Source organism: Brassica rapa, chromosome A01, assembly GCF_000309985.2.
Source record: "Brassica rapa cultivar Chiifu-401-42 chromosome A01, CAAS_Brap_v3.01, whole genome shotgun sequence".
NCBI lineage: Eukaryota > Viridiplantae > Streptophyta > Magnoliopsida > Brassicales > Brassicaceae > Brassica > Brassica rapa.
This window is the reverse complement of record NC_024795.2, coordinates 24,137,585-24,164,443: the sequence shown is the minus strand read 5'-3', so window position 1 is coordinate 24,164,443 and position 26,859 is coordinate 24,137,585. Positions and strand designations below refer to the sequence as shown.

At 36.4% G+C, this 26,859-nt stretch overlaps 4 protein-coding genes across 12 annotated transcripts; 1 reads left to right on the top strand and 3 right to left on the bottom strand.

Moving 5' to 3' along the window:
- Positions 1-9,704: 9,704 nt before the first annotated feature.
- On the bottom strand, positions 9,705-11,350 carry LOC103839330 (EEF1A lysine methyltransferase 4). Its single transcript, XM_009115841.3, has 9 exons — positions 11,114-11,350; positions 10,927-11,040; positions 10,759-10,827; positions 10,663-10,682; positions 10,544-10,596; positions 10,442-10,472; positions 10,270-10,351; positions 10,052-10,191; positions 9,705-9,953 (listed from the first exon to the last, which is right to left on the bottom strand). Exons 1-9 carry the CDS (start codon positions 11,289-11,291, stop codon positions 9,918-9,920), a joined length of 723 nt encoding a protein of 240 aa, XP_009114089.1. The 5' UTR covers positions 11,292-11,350; the 3' UTR covers positions 9,705-9,917.
- A 1,081-nt stretch (positions 11,351-12,431) lies between these two features.
- Positions 12,432-17,459, top strand: LOC103839315. 7 transcript variants are annotated; one of them, XM_033285925.1, is made up of 5 exons: positions 12,453-12,909; positions 13,299-13,530; positions 13,602-13,703; positions 13,772-13,839; positions 13,964-17,459. In XM_033285925.1, the coding sequence occupies exons 2-5, from the start codon at positions 13,338-13,340 to the stop codon at positions 13,988-13,990; spliced, it is 390 nt and encodes a 129-aa protein (XP_033141816.1). In that variant the 5' UTR covers positions 12,453-12,909; positions 13,299-13,337; the 3' UTR covers positions 13,991-17,459. The 7 variants fall into 7 exon arrangements, 2 of the variants coding, with proteins under 2 accessions (XP_033141816.1, XP_033141814.1); XR_001958508.2 differs by adding an exon at positions 13,052-13,196 and having other exon boundaries at positions 12,432-12,909; positions 13,602-17,459; XR_004455706.1 differs by lacking the exon at positions 13,772-13,839 and having other exon boundaries at positions 12,470-12,909.
- On the bottom strand, positions 17,234-18,963 carry LOC103839308 (S-adenosylmethionine synthase 2). The gene is made up of 2 exons (XM_009115820.3): positions 18,787-18,963; positions 17,234-18,703 (listed from the first exon to the last, which is right to left on the bottom strand). The coding sequence occupies exon 2, from the start codon at positions 18,691-18,693 to the stop codon at positions 17,512-17,514; it is 1,182 nt and encodes a 393-aa protein (XP_009114068.1). The 5' UTR covers positions 18,694-18,703; positions 18,787-18,963; the 3' UTR covers positions 17,234-17,511.
- LOC108871380 (glutathione S-transferase T3-like) lies at positions 18,787-26,728 on the bottom strand. 3 transcript variants are annotated; one of them, XM_033285900.1, is made up of 3 exons: positions 25,423-25,936; positions 23,159-23,408; positions 18,787-23,062 (listed from the first exon to the last, which is right to left on the bottom strand). In XM_033285900.1, exon 3 carries the CDS (start codon positions 22,262-22,264, stop codon positions 20,879-20,881), a length of 1,386 nt encoding a protein of 461 aa, XP_033141791.1. In that variant the 5' UTR covers positions 22,265-23,062; positions 23,159-23,408; positions 25,423-25,936; the 3' UTR covers positions 18,787-20,878. The 3 variants fall into 3 exon arrangements, with proteins under 3 accessions (XP_033141791.1, XP_033141797.1, XP_018513515.2); XM_033285906.1 differs by having other exon boundaries at positions 20,879-23,062; positions 25,423-26,728; XM_018657999.2 differs by having other exon boundaries at positions 20,879-23,062; positions 23,159-26,728.
- Between the last annotated feature and the right edge of the window lie 131 nt (positions 26,729-26,859).

The window sequence follows — 26,859 nt, the reverse complement described above, 5'->3', positions numbered from 1 at the left end:
AGTGTCAATTATTTATGAAGTATTAAAAATAATTAATATAATATTTTTTGTAAACATAATTTATGTGTATTTTTACAGTTTTAATATAAAATCATTTCAAAATTATTATAAATGAATAAATATTTTATTTCAAATTTAAATCATATAATTTTTAGTCCTAATTTTTTAAAAATTTTGCATATATATATATATATATTTATATATGGATATACGCTTCCAACACGTACCCGCTTCCTAATATTTTAAAAAATCTCGCTTCTGCGCTTCCTTACGCTTCCGCTTCCACGTACCCGCTTCTGTTTCCATGTAACATAGGTATTGATTATTCAAGAAAAAAATATTTATATAAAGATATTTTTTAAACTATTTCTAAGATATGAGTGTTTAAAAAAATTTAACATGTTTAGAATACGGGATTATGCTTACGAGAGAGTGGCTCGGGAATGGGCTTCGAGATGGGTCGAATGGGCTCTGAAAATAGTTTTTTTTTTAACTCAAGTCCAATCCAGATGACATGGCATCTTGGTTGGTTCACAATATTTTATCCATGTGGCAGGACTTAGAAATGAGGAATTAAGTCCCTTTTATATAGTAGGCTAACATTAATAATTTTTAACTCCTACAAAATAAGATAAAGACGCTTTCAAAAAGACTTAGGAAGGCTTATTGGATTAGAAATTTTGTAAGATCTTAAAGGTTTCTGATTTGATGGATTTTTATGATGATTTTTTAGGATATAGAAATTTTAATTTTAAAAATATTTAAAATGTTATCTTATTTATTAGTTTGTCAAATTATATTTTGTATTGAAATGAGAAAATGTTATTGAAAATAATCAAAACTTACTTTTTGTTAATAATTTCCAATAATTTTATTTCTTTTATTTTTCATTTCAAAAGTTTAGATTTCTTTTTAAAATTTCATCAAAAAAAAATTAACTTTTAAAATCTCTTCAACTACCATCGATATTTCTATCTATTAACTTTTAACAATAAATTATCTTTCAAATTCCTTCAAATTTTATTTGATAATTTTATTGATGAAATCCATAATTTTCAATAAGTCGCGATTTAAATCATTTATACAAATGATTAATCTAATAACTGGAATTTTAAAGATTTTTTTCAAATGTCAAATCCAATAAAAAAAATTACAACCAAAAAGAATTGAAATCTTCTCAAACTCCTAATCTCCCTTATTTTCTCTCTCGTCCATTTGTTTCCTTTCAAGAATGGATGTCCAACATGCCGAAGAGATCATGACCAAAGTGATGATACTGAATACTTACACTACAAGAAAACACAAGTTTTACGAGGGCAGTTTTCCTCGTTACTTCGTCGTAAAAGCAGTGTTACGACGAATTAGCGAGGAAACCCGTTTCGTCGTTATACGTTTGTCGTAACGCATATATCCTCGCTAATTCGTCGTAAGGTAGCGAGGAAATAATTTCGTCGTAAAAGCGAAGGAGGATATTTCGTCGTAAAGACCACGTAAAGATTCCACGTAAGGACGTCGCTAAGTTTCCTCGTAAATACCACGAAAAACTTTCCTCGTAAAACCCACGTAAATAAATACTCGTATAATAAACGTAAATACCTTGACAGCTTTCCACGTAAAGAAAACGTAAAAACCTTGATAGATTTCCACGTTATTTCCTTGTAAATGTTTCCTCGTAAAAACTACGTTAAGCTTCCACGTAAAGAAGCCGCAAAATTAGCTACGAATTTACTTCGTTTCATTATTTTATAGAAATAAAAAAATTATAATTATAAATATAATTTAAATTATTTAAATTATTAATAAAATTAAAATTCTAAAAAAATCAAAACCAAAATATTTTATATATAAATAAGTTTTGAATTCATAATACAAGAACCGAAATTAAAAAGAACTAAGGGTGGTCGTTAATCGCCTCGTAGAATTCATCACTCCTCGCCTGAACATCCGCCTCGGCATGTGAGTCGTCGGTCGGTGACTGGCCTGGGATAGGATTTTGTTGTCGCATGGTCCTCAACAAAGTCGCCCATTCCGGATTTGTGGCCGCTACAACGTCCAAGAAGCCCTCGAGTCCACCCATACGAGATCGCAGCTGAGTAGACTCTCTACGCAGCTGAGTAGACTCTCTACGCAGCTCTTCGGACTCCCTACGCAGCTGAGAGACTTCATCATCCCGTCGCTGAACATAAGACGATGTCGCTCTCGGAACATCGTTGACGGAACCAATCCCCAACGTCCGTCCCTTTTTTTTAGGGACAACCTTAAAAACAAAAAATAAATTTTGTTAGTAAAAATTTAAAGTTAAATTAAATGAATATTTAAAAAAATTAAAATTTTAGAAAATTTACCTCCTCGTAAAGCTTATCCACTTCAGGTGTGGATAAGGTGACGGGTAATCCATCGGTGGACTGTTGGGTCAGCTGGGTCTGGCGTTCTTCAACCCGAGCAGCCAAATCGTTGTAGATTTGCTCGGACTTGCCATCTATAAATCGGCCCGCCTTGTTCTTGTGGGTCCTCTCGTAAAGTTGCATAAGAGACGGGAATTCTCCCGTCTCTTTGGCCTAAAAAAACATTTAAGAAAGTTGTTAATTAGAATATATATAAAAATATACTAAAAATTTAATATAATTAAATTTTTAATTACCATTTCCAAACGGACACCGGCGTGGGGTTTTTGGCCCGTAGTGTGAAGCATCGGCCCGTTCCCGTGCTCATCGACTGTGTTACGGGAGTTAGAGCAAGACTGGGCGATTCTAATGGAATCAGGAAGACGCCAATATCGGATGAGGCCATCCCAGACATCCGTGGTGAGCTCAGCGGGTTTGCCACGCTCATACCCCTTCACGATCCAGTCACCCTTCCAGTTGGAGACCGTGTCCAACAAGCGAACTTTCGCCTTCGCGACAAACTTCTTCCTCACCCTCTCAGTGATCCCCAAGGCCCAATTATATTTTTGCTGTTGGAAAAAATAATTTATAATTAGTTTTTCAGAAAAAAATATATATATAAATAATAAAAAAATTTAAAGATATATATTTAATTAATAGAACTTACAGCGTAAATTTTGAACCACGTCTTTCTGACGTAGTGGGGCGTCGTTTTCCAGTTCGGATGTGGCATGGAGAAGTAACCTTTTATCGTGTCGGTTACGTCCGATGCAAGACATCCGTCAATCCCCCACCTGAAAAATACAAATTTAAAATATAAATTATTTTTTAAAGTTATAAAAGAATTTAAAAAGAATAAAAAAATAATGAAACATACCATAAAGTTCCGTCCGGTCGGTCGGGGTCGATGACTGGTAAACCTTCTCTGCCTGGCAGACGGAGAATGTCCTCTACGGTGTACTGCGAGTAAGGAGCACTCGGAGGCACCATCAAATCGGGATGAATCTCGGCCGCGGGCATCGGAGGTGCCGGCATCGTAGGAGGCACAGGAGGAGGAGCCATCTGGGGAGGCACGTGAGGAACCGATGGTGCACTAGAAGAAGGAGATCCAATGACTCTCTGAGTGTACTGAGTCTCGGGGACAGTCTCCTGACCCGAAGAACCGGGAGCTGAAGAAGACGACGGGTCTAAACGACTACCCGGCTCACCGAACATCTCTCTGTAATGGGCAGTAAGTCTACCTTTTCGAACCTGAGAAAAAAATTTAATTTTTTAAATTTTCGTGAACAATATACTTCCCAACATTATCCACCTAATCAACACTAAATAACATAAGATCCGTAAACCTATCTAAATTCCCTATACTAACCACCTAATCTATCCTAAACTAATCAAACTAGAGAGGAATTAGAGAGACTTACCATTGCTACGAATTAGGGAGGAAGTGGAGAGGAAGTGGAGAGGAAAGACGGAGCGAGCTCGCTCGGGATATATATAAGATTACTTGTCCTCGTAATTTCCTCGTAAACTTACGAGGAATTACAGAGGCCCGCGTTTTCATTTACGACGAAATAGCGACGAAATACAAAGGCCCGCGTTTTCGTTAACGACGTTTTTACGACGAAATGGGTTACGTGGAATTAACGAGTTAACCAGTTACGAGGAATTAGCGAGCCTTTATTTTCTATAAATACCCACAACTTTCCTTCTCAAACCACACACACAAACTCACAAAACACACCCTATCTCAAATCACACTCCTCACCAAAATACTTTTCAAATTAGAAATATTTGAAAAAAAAAGAAGAAAAGAAGATATTAGAATTTATGTGGGTGAGACTTAAGTCTCGCCACATATAATTCCAGTATCTTTCTTTTTTTTCTTTTTTTCTAGTTTTTATACTATGAGGAAGTAGCTAGTCTCGCTTTTCACCAAATTAGAAATATTTGGAAAAAAAGAAAGAGAAGAAGATATTAGAATTTATGTGGGCGAGACTTAAGTATTATAATTGCTGGAAGTCTTGCCACATGTAAATCTGGTGTCTCTCTTCTTTTCCTTTTTTTTTCTAGTTTTTAAGTCTACGAGGTTTTTACGACGATTTCTGTTACGAGGTGTTTACGACGAAATCATCCTACGTGTAATTAAAGAGTGCCTCCTTCGTCATTTACTTTACGTGGTATTTACGTCAATTTACCTTACGAGGTCTTTACGACGATTCCGTCCTACGTGGAATTAACGGGTTTCGCTTTCTTTATTTTTTTTACTTTCGTCTTTATTTCCACGTAAGCTAACGAGTTCTTTACGACGATTATGTCCTACGTGGAATAAACGAGGATTACGTCGTACATTCGACGTCAAATTACGAGGAATTAACGAGCATTACGTTTAAATCCCTAAAATCCGAAACCCCAAACCCCAAAACCCCATATTCCTTATCTTCTACTTCATATATTCCAAACCCCATCCCTTATTTCCATTCCAAACCACAATTCCCACATTTACTTATTTATAAAACAAACTCCCACGATTTCTTATTCATAAAACAAACTCCCACATTACCTTATTCATAAAACAAACTCTCACATTACCTTATTCATAAAACAAACTACACAAAATCAAATACATCAATCGGATACATCGACATTCTCGTCATCACTAGAAATATCATCATTTTCATTAAACTCGTCTTCTACAGCTTCGTCTGTGGCATCATCGGTAAGATCTTCGTATTCGTGATTATGCGGATCAATGAGAAGGATGTCATCAACTTCTTGTTCAGGTTCCTCGACTTCATTTATCTGTTCTTCTTGCAATGGTGGTTCTTCTCCACTGATGATTCGTCCTCGAGGTGTAACTTTGATCACTGCTAACCAATTTATACCCGAATCTCTCATCCGAGGGTATGGAAGGAAGCTAACTTGGTCTGCTTGTGAAGCTAAGATGAAAGGCTCGAATTTGTTGTACCGACGTCCACCGTTGACATCAACTACACCAAATTTGTTAGACCGAACACCTCTGTTGACGACGGGGTCGAACCATTCACATTTGAAGATGACGCATTTCAGCTTCAGTATCCCTGGAAATTCGACTTCAATAATCTCCGTCAAGATCCCGTAGAAATCTGTTTCCCCTTTCACACATATTCCATAGTTACTGGTCGCCCGCTGTCTACCATACTCATATGTGTGAAAAGTGTAGCCTCGTGTGAAATACATCTGTGATGTGGTGACCTTTACAAGTGGAGATTGAATTACTTCGTGTAACCACTTAGGATAATCTGCATCGTCGTCATAATCAACCTGCAAAAATAAAGAGAACATTAAAATACAAATCATGTATGAAAAAATAGTTTGAGTTATAATACCTGATTCCGCAACCACTTAATGAAGTGCTGATCTTTCCTTTTGTCTACGTCACTTGTGGATATACCAGGAAATGTTTCTTCGACTTGAGAAACAAATAGGCTGTAAAATTAATCACATTTCATAGGAATGAATCTCTTGCAATTATATAATTAATTATATGTGTTTTGAAGTGTCCATATATGTTACCTTTCAAAATAACGCATCAATGGATCCTCGCAATTGAGTAGAATATAGGTGTGTGCACTATGAGCGTCTTGTTCACTCGACCACCAAACCTCTTTAGACTTCCCACCGAGTCGTCCAATCTGGCTAAAGATGTCTGGAACACCAGCAACTGCATATGTTGGCGCAACTCCACCATCATCATATCTTCTTGGAGCTCTTCTACGGGTACGTACTTTTGACGCAAAGTAGTACGATGTGAAGTGAGAAACTTCTTCCGTCAAACTTCCAGCAATTATAGAACCTTCAACTTTGGCGAGGTTCTTTGCTTTTCCCTTCAAATATTTCATGGCTCGCTCATACTGATACATCCATCCGTAATGTACAGGTCCACGAAGCAATGCTTCATATGGGAGGTGGACAGCTAGATGCTCCATGACGTCAAAAAATCCAGGAGGAAATATCTTCTCCAAGTTGCACAATAAGATGGGAATGTTCTCCTGAAGCTGTTCTACAACTTCTTCTTTAAGAGTGCGTGTGCTCAGATCCCTGAAAAATGCTCCAATGCCTTTTATATTCCAAAAACAATTAAACACATTGTTAGTCGTATATTATTTTGCAAACTAGACCGTTATAAAATTATTGTGATATAAAACACTACGAACCTGCAAGTGCTTCATGTACGTTTGTTGGAAGTAGCTCCGCAAATGCAAAGGGCAGTAGTCGTTGCATAAAGACATGACAATCATGACTCTTCATCCCAGAGAACTTTTGACCCTTTTCAACACATCTAGAGAGATTTGAAACATACCCATCGGGGAACTTCACTTCTGATGCCACCCAGTTGAACAACACCGACTTTTTTTCTGAAGACAGTCTGAATATCGGAACGGGAACTTGTCCATTGCTTTTAATATGTAACTCGCTTCTTGAGCAAATATCCGGCAAGTCCAACCTCGATTTTATGTTGTCTTTTGTCTTCCCTGGGACATTCAATATTGTATTCATGATGTTCTCAAAGAAATTCTTCTCTATATGCATCACATCGAGGTTGTGGCGCAGAAGAAGATCCTTCCAATATGGCAACTCCCAAAATATACTCTTCTTGTGCCAGTTGTGATGAACACCGTAAGAATCAGGCATATTACGAGGGACATGCCAATTACCACCCCAACGAACTGTTTCGTTAGCTCCGTAGTAGTCGATTTGTGCTTCAATTTGTTCTCCAGTTAGATATGGTGGAGGAGTGTCTCTCACAACCCTTTTGTGCCTAAACAAATTCTTGTTTCTTCGGTAAGGATGGCCAATGGGAAGAAATCGACGATGACAATCAAACCAACTTGTCTTCCTACCATTCTTCAGTTGAAACGCATCTGTCGTTCCATTACAATATGGACAAGCTAATCTCCCATGTGTAGTCCATCCAGACAACATCCCATATGCAGGAAAGTCACTTATGGTCCACAAAAGCATAGCTCGCATCGTAAAATTCGTCTTCGTTGAACAGTCATACGTCCTCACCCCTGTTGACCACAAATCCTTCAACTCTTTTATCAGTGGTTGTAGGAAAACATCCAGGGACCTTTTTGGATGGTTCGGACCAGGTATCAATATCGTCAAGAATAGCAACTCCCGTTGCATGCACATCTCCGGTGGCAGGTTGTATGGCGTAAGAAAGACTGGCCACAATGAATATTGTCTCCCTGACATTCCGAACGGACTAAATCCATCTGTGCATAATCCGAGATACACATTCCGGCTATTGCTAGCAAAATCCGGATGTACTTTGTTGAAATGTTTCCAGGCTCTTGCATCTGATGGATGAGTCATCTCACCATCCGTCTGAGTATGCTCGGCATGCCATCTCATCTTTGCAGCAGTCTGCTCTGATTGATACAATCTTTTCAATCTGTCTGTAATTGGTAGGTACCACATCCTTTGGTACGGTACCCTATTACGTCCCCGTCCTTGCGGCTTGAATCGTGGCTTCTTGCAGAATCGACATACTTCTAGCTTCTCATCATCTCCCCAATAGATCATGCAGTTGTCGATGCAGACATCTATCATCTCCGAAGGCAACCCAAGACTATAAACTAATTTCTGAATCTCATAATAAGAATCAGCAGACACATTGTCTTCCGGCAAATACTCTTTAAACAAGTCCGCCCATTCGTTCATGCAACTTTCAGGTAGATTGTGATCAGTTTTAATATTCATCATTCTAGCAGCCAACGACAATTTAGAGAGACCTTCTCTACAACCACTGTAAAGTGGTTGATTCGCCGCGTTTAACATTCCGTAAAACTTTTTTGCATCTATATTAGGTTCTTCATCTTCATCATGAGCTACGAATGCATCAGCTACCATATCATGAACCCTATCATAATCTACCATCTCCTCCTGATGGTAACTATGTTCATTATGCAAATGATGATTAACCGGTTCTTCCTGAAAATTGCTATTACTACTACTAGCTTCATTCTGATCATAATTATAACCTTCCCCATGTTGAAACCAGATATAGTAATTTGGCGTGAAACCTCTATTTATTAAATGCTTTCAAACATTTTCACGGTTTGCCAATTTCGAATTGTTGCATTTCCGACAAGGACAGAACATCTTACCACTTTCTTGGGCGAGCGGTGTTGAATCTGCTTGGTGCATAAATGTCTCCAGCCCCGCAAGGTATTCTTTCGTCACTCTCCCGTTAGCATCTCTATGCATATACATCCAATTCCGCAACTCGTAAATAGTCCCAGAGCCAGCCATTTTTTTTTCTTTCACGTTTTTTGTTGTTGGTGTGTTTAAAATGATGTTCCAACATCCATATTTATAGAAAATTTCGAATCTCGTAGTTGTAATTTTACTATGAAATTACGACGAAAATTAATTGTATGGCCAAAAAAAAACGTGAGCCACCTATCAAGTTGGTGGATTCAAAATTTCCTCATTAAGTACACGTAAAATATTTCGTCGTAAAGCACTCGCGAAATTTACGTGGCTTTTACGAGGAAAAACTATTTCCTCGTAAAAGCCACGTCAATTTACATCGTCTTTACGACGAATATGTTTTGTCGTTACCTTACGACGAAATAACGATGCTTTTCTTTCTCCACGTACTTTCCTCGCAAAATCAACGTTTTTTTACGAGGATTATTTTTCCTCGTTAAACTTCCTCGTTAAAGTTACGTTTTCTTGTAGTGTTATTGCATCCACTCTCTTTGGTTAATCTTCAGTTTTGTTATTGAGGTCCCTTTTTCTCTATCGATTCTAGGACCAATAAATCATCAAACTGAAGAGACATATGATGCTCTTGTTAAGGAAAGAGAGAAAGAGAGCTTAGCCATGTTCTACTTCAACCATATTAACAGTTCTATCACTAGCCAAGATGTTTATTCTTTTCTGTCGAAGTACTCAATTATTATCAAGTTATGCTTTTTTGGGATCTTCATGCAATTTTGTGGACATGTGCATTTCAGAGTTGAACAAGAAGGATACAAATGTTCTTGAAACATAGATATCCTTGGACCAACTACAAGAGCGACTTCAATTACTCTCTATGCAAAATGAAACTTGTCTATCTATACATTTCATTGTATTGTTTTTCTTAACTCACTGATTCTATCTTCCATTTTCAGAATGACAAAGAGCAACTTGCTGAGGAGATTAGCTGAACTTGAACTAACAGTCCGCGATGGCCAGTAACGAACGTGCTCCACAGACAATAAGGATATGCATAATACTTCAAAAGCGGCTGCATTGTCTATTGCATGTGGCCTAAAACCAAGAATATGGAAAAGAACTCGATCTTTTACTTGACAACCATTTCTCATTGTTAAAATAATATATATTAACTTTTGTTCCTCTTCTAGTTATGGAGTAAACATGAACCCAAGATATCACCGTGTCTTTACTCTTGCACATTAATACAACAAAGACAAAACTCAGTCCATGTAGGACCTATATGTCCGAAGCAAAGATCACAAAAAGATGATCCTCATGACTTCAGGCTGCATCTGTCTCCGTCTTTAACGCTTCATCCTGAGATAAAGACCATTTTCAAAAGAACAAAGACATACCGAGTCTGTAAGAGTGGGTTACTAAGCAAGCAATGTGGTTGGAAGCATCAAACTACACACCTTGATACATACGTAAATGTAGTGGACATCAGGGCTTTTGCCAATTGCAGATTCCACTGAACTTCCCTCGTCATCTAGAGGAATGGGTTTTGTCAGTTCCCACTTTGGCGTTTCTAATGGTTGACCTGTCAAACTTTTGTCTGCAGAACAGCAAAGAGAATGGAATTTTTATCCACAAGTATTATTACAAGACACGAATTAACTGATAGTTTCTGTACCTATCACATGGAGTTTGGTTGTCCAAGAGCATGATGATTCTTTAAACAGCCGAAGACGGTAGTTCGGCGCTCCATATGTAATCTGGCAGATAACTTATCTAAAAAAAATCAATATGATGCATTAAAGTTTAAACAAACAGAACACACACATAATCATAACGAAGATTGTTACCAGGATGTAGACTCCTTTATCCTTGAGTACCCTATAGTTATTCATCAACAGTTTCATTATACACATTAATAGCATAGATTTGTTGATATATAATTAATTTACCTCCAAACCTCCTCAAGCATTTGCGTTGAGTGTTGCCTAGAGTTGCTCCCACACTAAAAAATGAAAAAAGGATCAGACTTTCATTAACAAAATCAGCATAAGTAAAGAGAGAAACTCACCAAAATGGAGTCTAAGGTTCCTGAAAACACACACACACACACAATGTTATTACTGCATGAAACATAGAGTCAAACATTTAATAAAAGATAAATTACCTTTATCAATAACAGCATCAAAGGAAGCATCTTGAAACGCCTTCATATCACGCACATCCATCTTCAAATCTGTTTTTTTGTTTTTTCACATGATCATCAACACACATAAAAGACCACAACTTCCTCCTCGAATTGGAATATAGTAAACAGAGAGAGAGAGAGACGCACATTTGAGCTGAGGACGGTGGGAGTATTTCTTGTTCATGGCGTCGATAACGACAGAGGAGATATCGATGTTGACTACATCTCCGTACCCGTCATCCACCATCCCCTCGCTGAACGCTGCAGCGGGAGATTAGATTCGAAATAAAAAAAATGGGATCAGAGAAGGAAAAGTGAAATTTGAATTGTGTACCTGAGTTTCCGCAGCCGATGACGAGGGGTCGGTGAGTGCGGTGAGGGAGGTAGAGATTGATGAGAGGAGACAATGAGGGATAGTTCTGGTACCAATCGAAGGGATCGGATTCGTTCGTGTAGCGGTCGTCCCAGTACCATTTCTCGCTGTATGATTGCGTCGACGTCTCTGTCGCCATCGTACTTAATCACTTTAACTGCTTTCTCGTTCGTTGATTCTTTTCTTTTTGTTTTTTTTTTCTTCTGAACATACCGAAGGGGAAAGAGAAAAGCAGAGGTCTGGAATACAGGAGAGACCACGGTGGTCGGAGATATTCCTTGTCGAGCCACGTGGCCATGAGTGTCGGAAAGTTTAACAATACAAGACCGTTTATTTTGGTTTTACATGGTTTAATCTTAAATGACGGGTTTTCAGTCAAACCGGGAAATCAGTCTTGTTTTTTTTTTTTTGAACAGGTAACAAGACCGATTTCCCGGTTTAATTGAAAACCCATCATTTAAGATTAAACCATATAAAACCAAAATAAACGGATAAACCGGAATAGAAATACTGAATCTTTTTTGCTTTTAAACCGGATGCCTAGCCAACGCATGCTATCATAGAGTCTTTCTCAATTCTTACACAGCATGCTGTCAGTCCCGTCCCGCCCCTCCTGTAAGGAAAATGAAGCATATGCTTCAAGCCACAACAATAGATTCTATTTACAGGGCCACATAGGGTTAATCATTTGGTTACATATGTCTTCTTTGATCATGATCTCTCTAATCAAGCTTTTCTATGAGTTATTTTTCTCTGTTTTTGACACTTTTAATCTATCTCGTCTCTCTCTCCTTTTGTGTAACGTGTATTTTATTACATCATTTTATTTCTTTTCATGTAAATCTTGTGGAATCCATTTTAGCTTTTTTCCAGAAGGCCACATCTTGTTTGTGTGCTTTTTAAGCCACTTTATATTAAGGGCCGGCACTGCATGCTATAGAGAGATATGATGAACCTGAGAGCTTTGAGGCTGAAGACTACAAATGGAAATGGAAATGGTAATGACATCATTGTTACACAGCTTTATTTATTTTCTTTAATTATTAACGAACCCTTTTAATAAGAATTATCAACATAACATGTGACTGGTATCTAAAAACCTTGATTATTGTTATACTATGCCGCATTTTTTCCTTTGCTTTTCGTTGTTGGGATCCATTTCTGCATATACTCTAACATGGAGTGTGGTCACTAGTTATGTTTTGGTTAACTTTATTCAAAACAACTTTACATCCATCTCTTTATCACATCTGCGTAATGAACCTGTCTAAAGTCTCTTTACTTAGAGCAGGCGCATTAGAGGATGTAATGGGGTTCATGGGCTCAAGTTCCTAGGCCAGAATTGATTTAAAAAAATAAAAAATGATTTTAAGTCATTGAACCGATCCTTAGTAGTGAACTTGTATGAAGCGGTTCAGACCACGTGTCAATCAGTCACTGTCTTTTCTTTCCTTCTCCACATCTTCTCCTCGTCTCTTACAGAAGCTGGAGTTCGGTAATAAGTCTAGCTTTAGCTTCCTCCACTCTCTCTCCATCTCCTTCCATTGTTCGTCCTCTTCTCTCCTCTTTCCTCATTTCATCAGATTCAATTCTTTTCCCTTTCATCTCAATTCTTCTCTGTTTTTTATTTCTCTTTTGTAACAATCAGAGGAGAATGGTGGTGGTCTGATAAATTGGACCTTATTCCTTGTGTATGTTTACTGAAATCAATATATCTTGCGATTATAGAGCTCTAATCTCCATTTTTTTCTTATGAGGTTCGTTCATATTTGCGATTATACTCTTCTCTTCTTTGTTCTTGATTGCGATGTTTAGTGTTGTTCTAGGGGATTAGCAATTAATTGCCTCTTATCAATAACATTAATGCTAATTTTTTTATTAATAATTTTAATGTTTTAGCTTCATGTTCAAGTCAAGTATCATTATGCTTTTATATTTGCCGTTTCGGGGATAAAGGAGGAGACTTTTAATCCTCTTCTCTAATCATGGCGTCAACATATTGATTACTCTTCCTGGACTGTCCTTTTGCTTTTTGATTCCTTTGGTAACTGTTTGTCGGTTTGTGGACTGTAGATGAGGATTGTTTGTCTCTCTCTCTTTTTCTCTGGTGATGATACTGTTGTGTTCTTGCATTCGGTGGATGTAGGTTATGTTTTGATGATAGAGACATTTTTTTTTACTTACAATGAGTACACCAAGAAACGGCTTTTCCAAGCATCAGAGAGCTGAGAAAGTCTGTGGTCAGAGAGGGCCTAATTGGATCCTAATCGCAGGTGGAGCCTTGTTGAGCACTCTGTCCATTCGCTTTGGCTACAAGCTTAAGCAGTCGCCTCTTTTCAAACCTCCTCATCAGTCTAATGCCTCTCCTGGATTTAAAGGTACTTGCTTTAACTCACTCCGTTGCTGCTTCTTCACGTGTTTTGTATCTTGATGGAAGCTTGTTGTGCAGCCAATGGAACATCTGAGAGGCAAAGATGTTGTTGTTTGCACTCCTCCACCACGTCTTCCTGTGCAAAGAATAATGGTTATTCCTGCTTCCGCTCCGTTCCAGGTCTGTCTTGGAACCATTGCTCAGAGGTTTCATTTTGTATTCATGATTGCTGTTTGTTGTAATTGTAGATGCTTTAGCTGTTAACTCTGATGGTCGTTACTTGACGACTAGAGGAGTTGATCGCCATGTTCATAAGGTCCAATTTGTCTCAGCTTTTATGATTATGTGTCTACAGGCCTTTACAGGTCACAGGAACATCTGCCTCTGACTCTTTGCGTTCTATATAATATATATTCTGTAGTTTGTGTATTGTGTTACAGGAAGGTAGACAAGGCAGAGAAGCTTGATGGAGGAGAAGGTGGCAAAAGGAGTGAGTCATTAGTGGCGAGGGCATTAGGTGTTTAGAGTGGAGAAGGTCCAAGCTCCGGTATGTGACTAGAAGACGGTGACGTTGGAGATAGAACTTTGGCTTTAGAATTTTAGGTGTAGGTTTAATCTATTCTATTAAAACAGCAGTGTGACCAATTGATAAAAGTAGGATCCAATTAAAAAAACTGATATTTATATAACTGCAATTAATTATATCAAAGCACTAACACCTTATAATTTTATCTACCAAAGACAGTTATCACTTTTTCTGTGAAAGTGCTTTTACGATGATGACGTAAGCTTCTGAAATAAAACTGTCCTAATTCTTCTGAATATAACTGCAATAATTGACGTGTACAATGTACTCCACTATAATTTCTATTTTTTGAATATTATTTTTTGGTTTACTTTTATTTGTCTTGCACCATATGCATTCTCTTTTTTCTTTCACCATATGGGCCATTAATCAAAAATTTGTTGGCAAAAATGATATTTAAAAAAACAATTAATTTTATATTTGTGTATTTTTTGTAATCATATTTGTGTATAAATTTTAATCAAAATATATTTTATAAAATAATAGAAATTTAAAAGTTGATCCAACATATGTTCGGTTCTTTGTAATTATATGTTTGTGTACCCGTTTCTTTGTAATCATATTATATGTTCTAGATTTTGACCCGCGGATCTAATGGTGGTTTGTAATTTTTTTTTTATGTTTCTATAAATATGTAACATTTATTGATAATTTCCTTTAAATAAATTAGATATAATTGTATAAAGAGAATAATAAGAAGGTTCTTAAATAAAATGAATACATAGTTAGATATAAATTAAATTTCTAGAAACATATATATAGAAACATAGAAAACAAAAAAAAATACAAACCAACGTTATACATACGGGTCAAAATCCAGAACATACAATATAATTACAAAGAACCGAATGTATGTTGGATCAACTTTTAAATTACTATTATTTGATAAAATAAATTATGATTAAAATTTATACACATATATAATTACAAAAAATACAGAAATATAAAAATTAAATTTAAAAAAAAAAGTTAAAATAAAATATATACCCGCCCTTTAAAGGGCGGGTCAAAATCTAGTCTATTCTATTAAAACAGCAGTGTGACCAATTGATAAAAGTAGGATCCAATTAAAAAAACTGATATTTATATAACTGCAATTAATTATATCAAAGCACTAACACCTTATAATTTTATCTACCAAAGACAGTTATCACTTTTTCTGTGAAAGTGCTTTTACGATGATGACGTAAGCTTCTGAAATAAAACTGTCCTAATTCTTCTGAATATAACTGCAATAATTGACGTGTACAATGTACTCCACTATAATTTCTATTTTTTGAATATTATTTTTTGGTTTACTTTTATTTGTCTTGCACCATATGCATTCTCTTTTTTCTTTCACCATATGGGCCATTAATCAAAAATTTGTTGGCAAAAATGATATTTAAAAAAACAATTAATTTTATATTTGTGTATTTTTTGTAATCATATTTGTGTATAAATTTTAATCAAAATATATTTTATAAAATAATAGAAATTTAAAAGTTGATCCAACATATGTTCGGTTCTTTGTAATTATATGTTTGTGTACCCGTTTCTTTGTAATCATATTATATGTTCTAGATTTTGACCCGCGGATCTAATGGTGGTTTGTAATTTTTTTTTATGTTTCTATAAATATGTAACATTTATTGATAATTTCCTTTAAATAAATTAGATATAATTGTATAAAGAGAATAATAAGAAGGTTCTTAAATAAAATGAATACATAGTTAGATATAAATTAAATTTCTAGAAACATATATATAGAAACATAGAAAACAAAAAAAAATACAAACCAACGTTATACATACGGGTCAAAATCCAGAACATACAATATAATTACAAAGAACCGAATGTATGTTGGATCAACTTTTAAATTACTATTATTTGATAAAATAAATTATGATTAAAATTTATACACATATATAATTACAAAAAATACAGAAATATAAAAATTAAATTTAAAAAAAAAAGTTAAAATAAAATATATACCCGCCCTTTAAAGGGCGGGTCAAAATCTAGTTGTTTTTTAAAAAATTAGTTAAGTTTGATATACCTGTCATAACTATGTAACCAATTTCAATATATAAAAAATTTAATATAAATTTGTATTTTTATATTTTATATTTTTTTTTAATTTTTAATAATGCCAATTATTGTATGAATAATCTTTGTATGTTTTTGAATTCTCAATGTATTGAATAAAATTTTAATGTCATTTTTGTGTTATCTATTCTTAATGTATTGAATAATTTTTTAAAAAAATTATAAAAGATTATTATATTTTATTCATGTATTGTTAATTAATTGAAAGTTTAAAAAAATATAAATAATAATGTTTTATTTCTATGAACTCCTTCTTGAGATTCACTAATGCAAGAACACAATAAATAGAGGTTCAACACTATTTATGGTTCCACCAAAAAATATTAAAAAATTCTTATGAACCCTAAGAGGGGGTTCACTAATTCTGATGCTCTTATGGTTTTCCTTTTTTCCATGTAAGGGACCATATACACGTTTCTATTTTCTGGTGTCCAATTCAAATACTTTGAGTTTAGTAATTATTGTGTTTGTTTTTAACATATCAGTTTAACAGAGTATGTGGTTTTGCTTGCAAGAAACTGGTTTTGTATCCAAAGTAAACAAGAGCAAGTATATGATGTCTCTGTTTACTTGGCTCTGGCGCACTCTAGCTCATTAGGACCAGGGTGGGACCGTGGGAGCACAAGACCCATGTATGCTAAGGTTTCGGCAAGATAATAGACAACTTTGTCTACCTATTTCAACCACATTTTTCTCTATATGAAATATCAAATCGTTTGGTTCTTGCACAATCTCAAACTGTATTCCTTCTTGCTTTTTTTCTTTTTTGCATTTAAATAGAGCTTTATGAGCTATTTTCCTTTTCAATAAAGCTCTTATTAGCTCAATCTATCTTGCTAGGCATTTACTCACAGTTTGCACTATACCCGTCTATACTTGCTGGATCAAAACATAAATAGTTATTCTCATCTCCAAATTTTCAGCCAAAGTCAAACTTGGTGTTATCTGTCTTTGATTCACGCAAATTGCATTCCAAGTGTATGTAAGACTCCTCAAAAAAAAAATTGCAAAAGCCAAAATCTTTGACAATTGATACTGTAAACAAAGGATAGTAGTATTGAATATATTCTTTAACAAAATTATCTGCTCAATACAAACAAGAAATACAAAATATGATTTTCAACTTTTCTCACCACAACAATAACGTAATAGTAATAAGACTAATAATATATATTCCCAGTTTCTCAGATTTTTTTTCTTGCAAGAAAAATAATAAACACAACTCAAGAGTTGAACTATATGAAACCAAAAATACAGAGAAGGAGACTGAATCCGGAGAGACGTGAAACATAAACCTGAGATTGGTTCAGGTTCTCAAGCTTGGACCTTGTTAGACTTGAGTGGTTTCACAACCTCCCAGGTGAAATCAGCATCGTCCCTTCCAAAATGACCATAAGCAGCAGTCTTCAAGAACCTACCATTACCACCTCTCTTCAAATCCAAGTTGATAGATATCATCCCTGGCCTAAAATCAAAACTCTCCTTCACAATCTCCAAAATCTCCTTGTCTGGAATCTTCCCAGTTCCATAGCTGTCCACGAACACAGACAATGGCTCAGGAACACCAATGGCGTACGAAACTTGCACAATGCACCTCCTCGCGAGCCCACTCGCCACAATACTCTTAGCAGCTTGTCTCACAATGTAGGCCCCACTCCTATCCACCTTGGTCGGGTCCTTTCCAGAGAAAGCACCACCTCCGTGCGCACCCCAACCACCGTAAGTGTCGATAATGATCTTACGCCCGGTAAGTCCAGCGTCACCGTGAGGACCACCGATCACAAAACGACCAGACGGGTTGAGATGGAAGATGGTGTTCTCGTCAAGGTACTTCTCCGGGATCACCGGCTTGATCACATGCTCCTTGAGATCAGCCGCGATCTCATCGTTAGTCACGGTCTCGTCGTGCTGCGTCGAGATCAAAACAGTGTGGACGCGGACAGGGACCATAGCTCCGCCCTCGTTCAAATACTCAACGGTGACTTGCGTCTTACCGTCTGGTCTCAACCACGCGCAAGTCCCGTTCTTACGAACCTCAGTAAGCTTCGCTCCAAGCTTGGTAGCGAGGACGTGGCTTAAAGGCATAAGCTCAGGAGTCTCGTCCGTGGCGTAACCGAACATGTGACCTTGATCACCGGCTCCGACCTCCTCGGGTTTCTTGGTGAGGTGACCGTGGACGCCTTGCGCGATGTCGGGGCTCTGCTGCTCGATGTTGACGAGGACCTTGCAGTTGTCAGCGTCTAGGCCGACGTCGGCGGAGACGAAACCGATCTCGCGGCAAGTCTTGCGGACGATTTTTTCGTAGTCGACGTTAGCCTTGGTTGTGATCTCGCCGAAGACCATGACCATGTTGGTCTTTGTGCACGTCTCGCAAGCGACTTTGCTTTCCGGGTCTTGCTCGAGACATGCGTCGAGGATTGCGTCGGAGATCTGGTCGCAGAGCTTGTCGGGATGTCCCTCGTTGACTGACTCGGAGGTGAACAAAAATGATTCCATTTTTTTTCGTCTGATTCAAACAAAAAAAATTATCACTATTTAGAATCGAAATCAAGAACTCAGGAGAGTTAAGTAGAATAGTAAGAACGTTACCTAATGAAGGGAGAATGAGAGAGATGGTAGTAGTACGAAGGTGAAGGAAGAGCGTCGAAGCTTTATATATACGAAGCAGAGAAAGGAGTGAGGTGGTGTAATAAGATCGTAATTTCATCTACGCTCATTCACACAGAGGAGATGAGATCTAGATATCTGACGGTTTAAGTTAGATCTATGAAAGAAAGCTGACTACAACCGTTGGATTTGTTTAACTGGACCACCGCGTCCAAGTACAACTTGTACAATTACACAGCATCTACTGAAGATCTAGATAGAATCGAAAATCTATTTTAGTTTAATATTAATAACTTATTATATTTAAAAATATTATTTTTTGGATTATAACTAAAAGTAAAATAAATTAATAGTAATCTAACAAATTTAAGTAAAATTTTGAAATTTATAATTCATTATAAAAAAAAGTTAGAAAACATAAATCTTACGAGTTAGGTTGCATGGAAACTCGGATGAAGGTTCGTTTCACGTTTCAGAAACATTACTGAATCACATTTTGGAATCGGAATATTTCGGAAACTTGTGGAAACTCATCAAAACTCGTTTTTTGAAAATATCATTTGAAAATTCAATGGAAACTTGCGTTTCTACTTTAGAAACTTGTAATTCTGTTTTAGAAACGTGGAAGAAAACTTTTTAAAACAAAATTTATAACTTATATCTTTATTTTGAATTAAGTTACTTAATATTTTAAGTATTAGATATTTGATATTTTAAAAAAATTTATATGATTTTGATATTTAACTATTACTTGTTTCATTTTCGCATACTTAACATAAAATTGTTATTTGTTGATTTATGTTCTTAAATAGACCAAATAGAAGAAATCAATTGTACTAACATGTTAATCATTAATATATATATATATATATATATACATATAAATATATTTATAAACATTTTGTAAATGTTTACGTTCTTATACAATTTTAAAATCACATTTTCACGTTTCGAAAACGTTGTGTATCCGTTTCTGATTTCATGCAATTTAGCTTACAAGAAAAGAGAGAATAATACTAATATGAAAAGAAATTTAAATACAACAAATATCTTTTATGGCAAGATATTTTGAAGCATGTGAATCTGCATGAAATGAGTTAGAAATAAATGCTATCGTAAATCATGGAGATTAAGAGAAGGGGTGTGTGTCGGTGAGTGAGAACTGAAAGTAATTAACTACCGGGAAACCGGACGGGGCATGTTGGAGTGAGAACTGAAAGTAAATTACACACACAGGCTGTTTCTTTAGTGATGGGTCCACTCGCCACCGGCAAAAAGGCAACATAGAATTCTTCACTTTTTTTCATTTATCTCTTTGTTATTGTGTCGGCTAAGGTGTCAAATTAGACCCACTGGTGGATCGTCTATCTCTGATATTGAAAAGAAATATTTTGAACAGTTTTGCCAGCCTGCCAATAATTTTGGTCTATTTTTCAGTTTTGGTAAGATCACGCCTGACTTTCATTTTCGAACATTTATAGCTTTTCTTTTGTGAGTTATTTTAGTTGAGTTTGGAAAGAGATACACTTAATCACAAACAAAGTAGTAGACGGCAATCCAATGACTAATGTCTGATCAAAACTTAGGAGACGAACTAAGCACAGTACTACAAATATATGTTAGATATGTAGTCTGACAAAATGAGAGATAACATGATCCATTGTTTTATCTTTCAAAAGAATTGCATTGAGTTGTTAGATCATGATTAACCCTAGTCTCAGGTAGAGTTCTTAGCTTCGAGTAAAAAACGGTTCTTAGTTTTTCTTAAATTTTAACTAAGAAAAGATAAGAACCGTCTTTTAAATAAAATATATAAGAACCGTTTTTATCCAAAAAATGTAAAAAAAATGTCAAATCATAAAACCCAAGTTAATATGCTCTTAGAGCATCATTATAGGTGGGACTTGTTTTAGGACCCTTAACAATTTTTTATTATTATTTTTTGCTTAGGGACTAAAGCTAGGGATTTGGGTAAATTAGTTGATTATTGGTGGGATTTATGTTGTCCCTTAGTTAATTTAATTTATTATTTTAATTAATAAATAATGACATAAAAAATTTTTTAAATAAAACATTAAAAATAAAAATGTAATATTAAAATTGAAAACATAAGAAAATTACATTTTTGAAAGAAAATACAAACATCAAAATAAAGAAAATAGAAAACATAAGAAAATGACATTATTGAAAGAAAATACAAATTATATATTATTCCAAATTTAGTCCATATATTTTCAATCAAATCATTTTTTAAATGTTGATGGACTTGTCTATTCCGAACGCTCGTTCGACGTTCAAGTGTACTCCCGACAGTTGAAGGCATATTGACGGAAAATGTTTCCACATCTCCTTCTTCAAATTCATCAACGTTCTCATCCCTTCTTGATGATCGTTCATCTTCGACAATCATATTATGGAGTATGATACATGCTCTCATAATATTTCCTATTTTTTCTTTATCCCATATATTAGATGAATTTCTAACAACGGCAAACCTAGCTTGTAGGACTCCGAAGGCACGCTCAACATCTTTTCGCACAGCTTCTTGGGTTTGAGCAAATAATGAATGCTTCTGAGTTTGTGGTAGTCGGATAGATTGAATAAATGTAGCCCATTTCGGATAAATACCATCGGTGAGATAATATGCATAATGGTATGGATTACCATTAACATAGAAGTTAACTTGTGGCGCTATTTCGTTAATAATGTCATCAAAAACGGGTGATCGATCGAGAATATTAAGATCGTTCATAGTACCTGGAGCTCCAAAAAATGCGTGCCATATCCAGAGGTCATATGAAGCTACCGCCTCCAAGACAATCATTGGTTTTCCAGTTCCTCGTGAATACATTCCTTTCCAAGCCGTGGGACAATTCTTCCACTCCCAATGCATACAGTCGATGCTTCTAATCATCCCTGGAAACCCACGTTGTTCTCCACTATAAAGTAGTCTTTGCAGATCCTCCGGTGTGGGACGTCTTAGGTATTGTTCGCCAAACAAGTCGATTATTCCCGCAGCAAAATTGTGCAAACACCTTCTTGCCGTTGTTTCCCCAATTCGGACATATTCGTCAACTGTGTCAGAACCACCACCGTACGCCAATTGACGAATTGCTGCGGTACATTTTTGGAGCGGAGTTAGACTCGATCGTCCGGTAGCATCTACTCCGGGTTGAAAATACTCGACTTCTGTAGAGAGACGATTCACAATACGCAAGAATAATTCCTTGTTCATCCGAAACCGTCGCTGGAATAAATTGTGCGGGTATGTTGGAGTTTCGCTAAAATAATCATTCCAGAGTTTCTGATGGCCTTCCTCCCAGTGTCTCTCGATAAAAACTCGTTTTTTTCGCTCTTTTAGTGTGGGATTGAAATCAAAGTCTTCAAATAAATCTTCAAAAATGTCATCTAATTCATCATCATCATCTTTGTGGTAATGATAATGGGAAGAAGAAGCCATTGACAATTTTTTTAAAAGGAAAAAATGTTTCGAATTTTAAGAGAAGATGAGACTTTGCACCTTTGTAATGAGAGAAGAAATCACAATACTTATTTATATGATTTAAAAAAAGTCTCTACAAACCTCCCGTGATTGAATTATTTCTCTTTAGTACAACTTGTGACTTATTGGTAGGAAGCAAAATAAACATGTGCTATGGATCATGTGACTTATTGGTACAAAGGAACTCAACATGTGACTTATTGTTATAAATTAAATAACCATGTGTATAAAATTCTTGAATATTATGGTTACATCTTGTAAAAGCAAATTGTAAGTCATTGTGAGGACACGAGTTCAAGCAAGTTCTGAAAGACATATTTTGTTGAATGTTGAGAACAAAAGCGGTTCCTGTTTTTAATCAATACATGCGATTACAAACTGCGAACACATTCGTCTAAATTAGGAGAAAGAAAGAGGTTCCTTAACGGATTCAATACATTGAGACAATCAAACATTAGACTAACATAACCACCATGCCTATTACCACAACAAGAACAACTATGCCTATTACAAAGCACTCAAACCCTTTGATCATACATGATTTCTCCTTAGCCATATCACCAACAATCTTCTCTAGCTTTCGTAGCTTCTCCTCAGTGTCATAGTCAGCTAAAAGGGTTAGGCTTTCAACCTTTTCAGCCAGCTGAAACACATGTACATCTCTGGCTCTCATCTCATCCATCACCGCGTCATCCCACCATTTGAAAATATGGCAATCGCCGTCGTCCTTGTTCGCACAAGTGTAATATCTTCTCCCTGTTTAACATACGCAAAAACTCGCTAAGCACATACATAAACAAACACAAGCCTTCTTCACAGGCTAAGTAATTAAGCAATGACCATAGCACATACCTTGATCATTCCTAGTGTTAGACGTTGCAAGCACTGGCTGAGCACCACAATAGCAGACCTGCGGGAAACCAAACTCTACCTCCGGTTGCGGAGGGTAGTGAACCGGTGAACAACGTTCCAAGCTTAACTCAGCTTGGTCGCGTCGTATGAGATCCTCCGTCTCGCTGTAGTCACTGTCGTCATTGTTTCCAAATAAAGTCTCGTCTTCTGATGGTTGCGAGTAGCTGTAACATCCCATTTTTTACTTAACCTGCAGACATTATCGAGCCATACTAGTTAGAAACATAGAACATGAAACTCAAACATTGAAAGAAAATCAGAAACATATAAATTTACAGATAAACAATAACACAAACATTGAAAGAAAATCATTCATTTAACAAAACCGGAACTACATAGACCAATAAGAAAGATAGAGCAAACACAAACATAGAGCAATCCTAAAAATTAAAGAGACGACATACAAGAACATGAAACCAGAACATCTAAATTTTTTCAGAATAACTCGGCTAGGAGCTTATTCTTCGCAGATTCTTCCCTATCAGTCAATGGAACAGGCTTCGTGAGGAGACTGTCTAGTATGGCTAGCCTCGACAGTCTCTCCTTCCTCACCAAATCGTCCTTCTTCATTTCCCAAACTGTTGCAATCTCAGCAACGGACTTCCCTTTACCCGTATTTCTTTTAGCCTTAGCAGCCTTGACACCTTCGGGCCTGCTCTCAACATCAACGAAGCCTTCGTTGGTGAAAGTTTGGGAATCTGTCTGCACATTCTTCCTCTTTGAAACGCCACCAGCTTTGGGTGTGTTAAGGCTGAGCCACTTCTGTTCAAACCTCAACACACACCAAGCATGTTCAAGTGCGAACTTGTGCTCTTGATCAGAGAAGAAAATTTCATGCGCTTTCTTCAGAACGTCTGTGTCAGACTCACCACTGCTAATTTGGCGCTGAGCTGCCGAGTATGCGCCACAGAACTTGTTAACATCATCATTGATTCTGTGCCACCTCTTCTTGCAACAACCGTGCTCTCTCACACCATCCTCTCTTCCATGAACACTGTCTGCATAATACTTAGCAACCCGTATCCAGAAGGCCCCCGACCTCTGCTCATTTGCAACAATTGAATCCTTCGAAGTGTTGAGCCACCCACTGATCAGCACCTCGTCATCTGCAGGGGTCCACTTGCGTCTTACAGGACGGGCAGCTTGTGCGTCTACTGGTGCGTCTTCAGGTTGCTGAGAACTGAAAGCCGGAAATGTATTGGATTCTGCAAAGTTGACACTAGAATGAAAACTTCCATAACGGAAGTTTTCATGATAAACGCTTCCTTGTTGACTGTGAAGCAGTCCTACGTAGCTAGCGGACTGACTAGGAACATTGCTTGGATCCATAGAAGAGAGAAAGATAATAGATAGAATGGAGAAAGAGTTATGAGATAGAAGTGATAAGAGAATAGATTTTATAGGCTGAAGTGAAGTCTATAAACTCATAATGGTGAACTCCCAACAAGAAATGTCAAATCCTAACTTATTACACCAAAAAAAGCTATCAACTATCCTAACAACATCATTAATGTAATCGTAACTGAGCAGAAAGCAAGTCACTGTCTTTAATGATGTAGTATAGAACCTACTTTTATACAACTACCACAGAGCACTTGTTAAAAATAAAACAAGAGACAACTTGAAAGATGAAGTATAGAACCTACTTTTATTATTATATGGACAATAAAGTAAACGATATGAGAAATAGAATCTATGAACTATGGCTAGCCAGAGACGCAAAACCAGTTATAGGATGCAAAGCATCGAAACTAAACTATCAAACAGTTCTTTCATGTTGCTAAAATCAGTTACTGGTTTGTTATACATTTGTTAACAATCAAACAAGCAACAACCAAACTCAACGGTTCAATCTAAACGAAACAATCAAACAAGCTACAATGAAAACAATGGTTCAATCTATACTAAACAATCAAACAAGCTACCAGGACTACAATGGTTCAATCTATACAAAACAATCAAATAAGCTACAACAGCTACAATGGTTCAATCTATACGAAACAATCAATCAACCTACAACGAAAACAATCACACAATCACACAATCAAACAATCAATCAAGCTATACGCAACTATGTAACATTTGCGAACCCTAGAATCTGTACAATTATTCTCGAACAACATAGAATCTATGCCACAGCCTATTCGCATGCAAAATACAAAACCCTAAACTTTTCAATTTCAGATGGGAGTTGAAGAAAATACCTTGGTAGCGGCTATGGATTGAGCTCGGGTCGAGATTCAGAGGATTTGGGGAAGATGAGACCGTTCGTACAAGACCGGAAGTGAACGGAAGTCGATGGAGCTCGGAATCTCGATTTGGGGATCAAACGCCAACGGAATCTGCGACCTCTCGTTTTGGTGAGTTGGGCTTTCGATTGAGGAGACACGCAGACTGAAACTCCGGTGAAAGAGGGATCGATTTTCCGATCTGAGGAGATCAACTTTTTGCCTTCGTGCTTTTCTATTTCAATTTCTCTATCAGAATGAGAAAGAACGCGAAGACACCGACAATTTCGACGATTTGCTCTCCCAAACTCGAACTGACACGTTGCCTCACGGGACGAGCCCGAAATCCCTTATTTTAGGCCCGTTCTACTCAATTTCTTTTTTTTTTGATTTATTTTCAACCCAAACTTCTTAAGGGACGGGCCTCAAGGGAATGCCCTTAGTCCCCAAATATCGATACAACGGACCAGCAATTAAGGCCCTAAAATCAACGAAATAAATGGCGTATTTAGCTGACAGTTGCTAGCCTCTGGGCTTAGTCACGGAGAGAGAAAATGTGAAATAATGGGTTGAATAGATGGACCCAACATTTTATTGCTTTATGGCCTATGGCCCCATGGGCAACTTTTAAACAAAACACAACTCAGGTCGATTCTTGTGGGATTTGGTTTTGTGTTGTTTACGATACTGGCCCCATGGGTAACTTTTAAACAAAACACAACTCAGGTCGATTCTTGTGGGATTTGGTTTTGTGTTGTTTACGATACTGTTTTAGTTTAAAGTTTGTGTAATGACGTTGGTTTGACCGGTAAAAGAATTCAAAATTTATCACTCAATTTTTATTCGATTAAATGTTACTCAAGAGAATATATGTTTTATTATGTAACCACATTTACTCAAGAATATTCTAAAATTGCTGAAAACACACATAAATATATAAAAGTCGTGTGAGATTTTGAACCAAAAAGAAAAGGAAAAGATGGTGGGAATTGAGGTGAGACAGACGCGAAAGCTTAGAAGTTGGTTGTTGACTTGTAGACAGACAGACAGACAGACCAAGTAACACAAAGAACACGATCACCGTGATGGTCAAAGACATTTGCTTTACATCTTGACCTCTATCTAACCTACAACTTTATTATATTCCATCACAATAATATAATAGTACCACTATTTATAATCTTCCGATTTAATAGCATATATAAGCCGTCTTTTTTGGGTTTTCTTTTCTCTCATAAATTCAGCCTAGCAGGTAAACAAACAATTACTATTGTACCAAAAGGAACATAAAAATAATGTGATAATGTTTATATGATATGAACTACTTTTTAAAAATCCGAAAATGTATATATGCATAATTTTTGATGATTAGTTAACTTAATTTATGCAATTATGTGAACATAATACATCTAT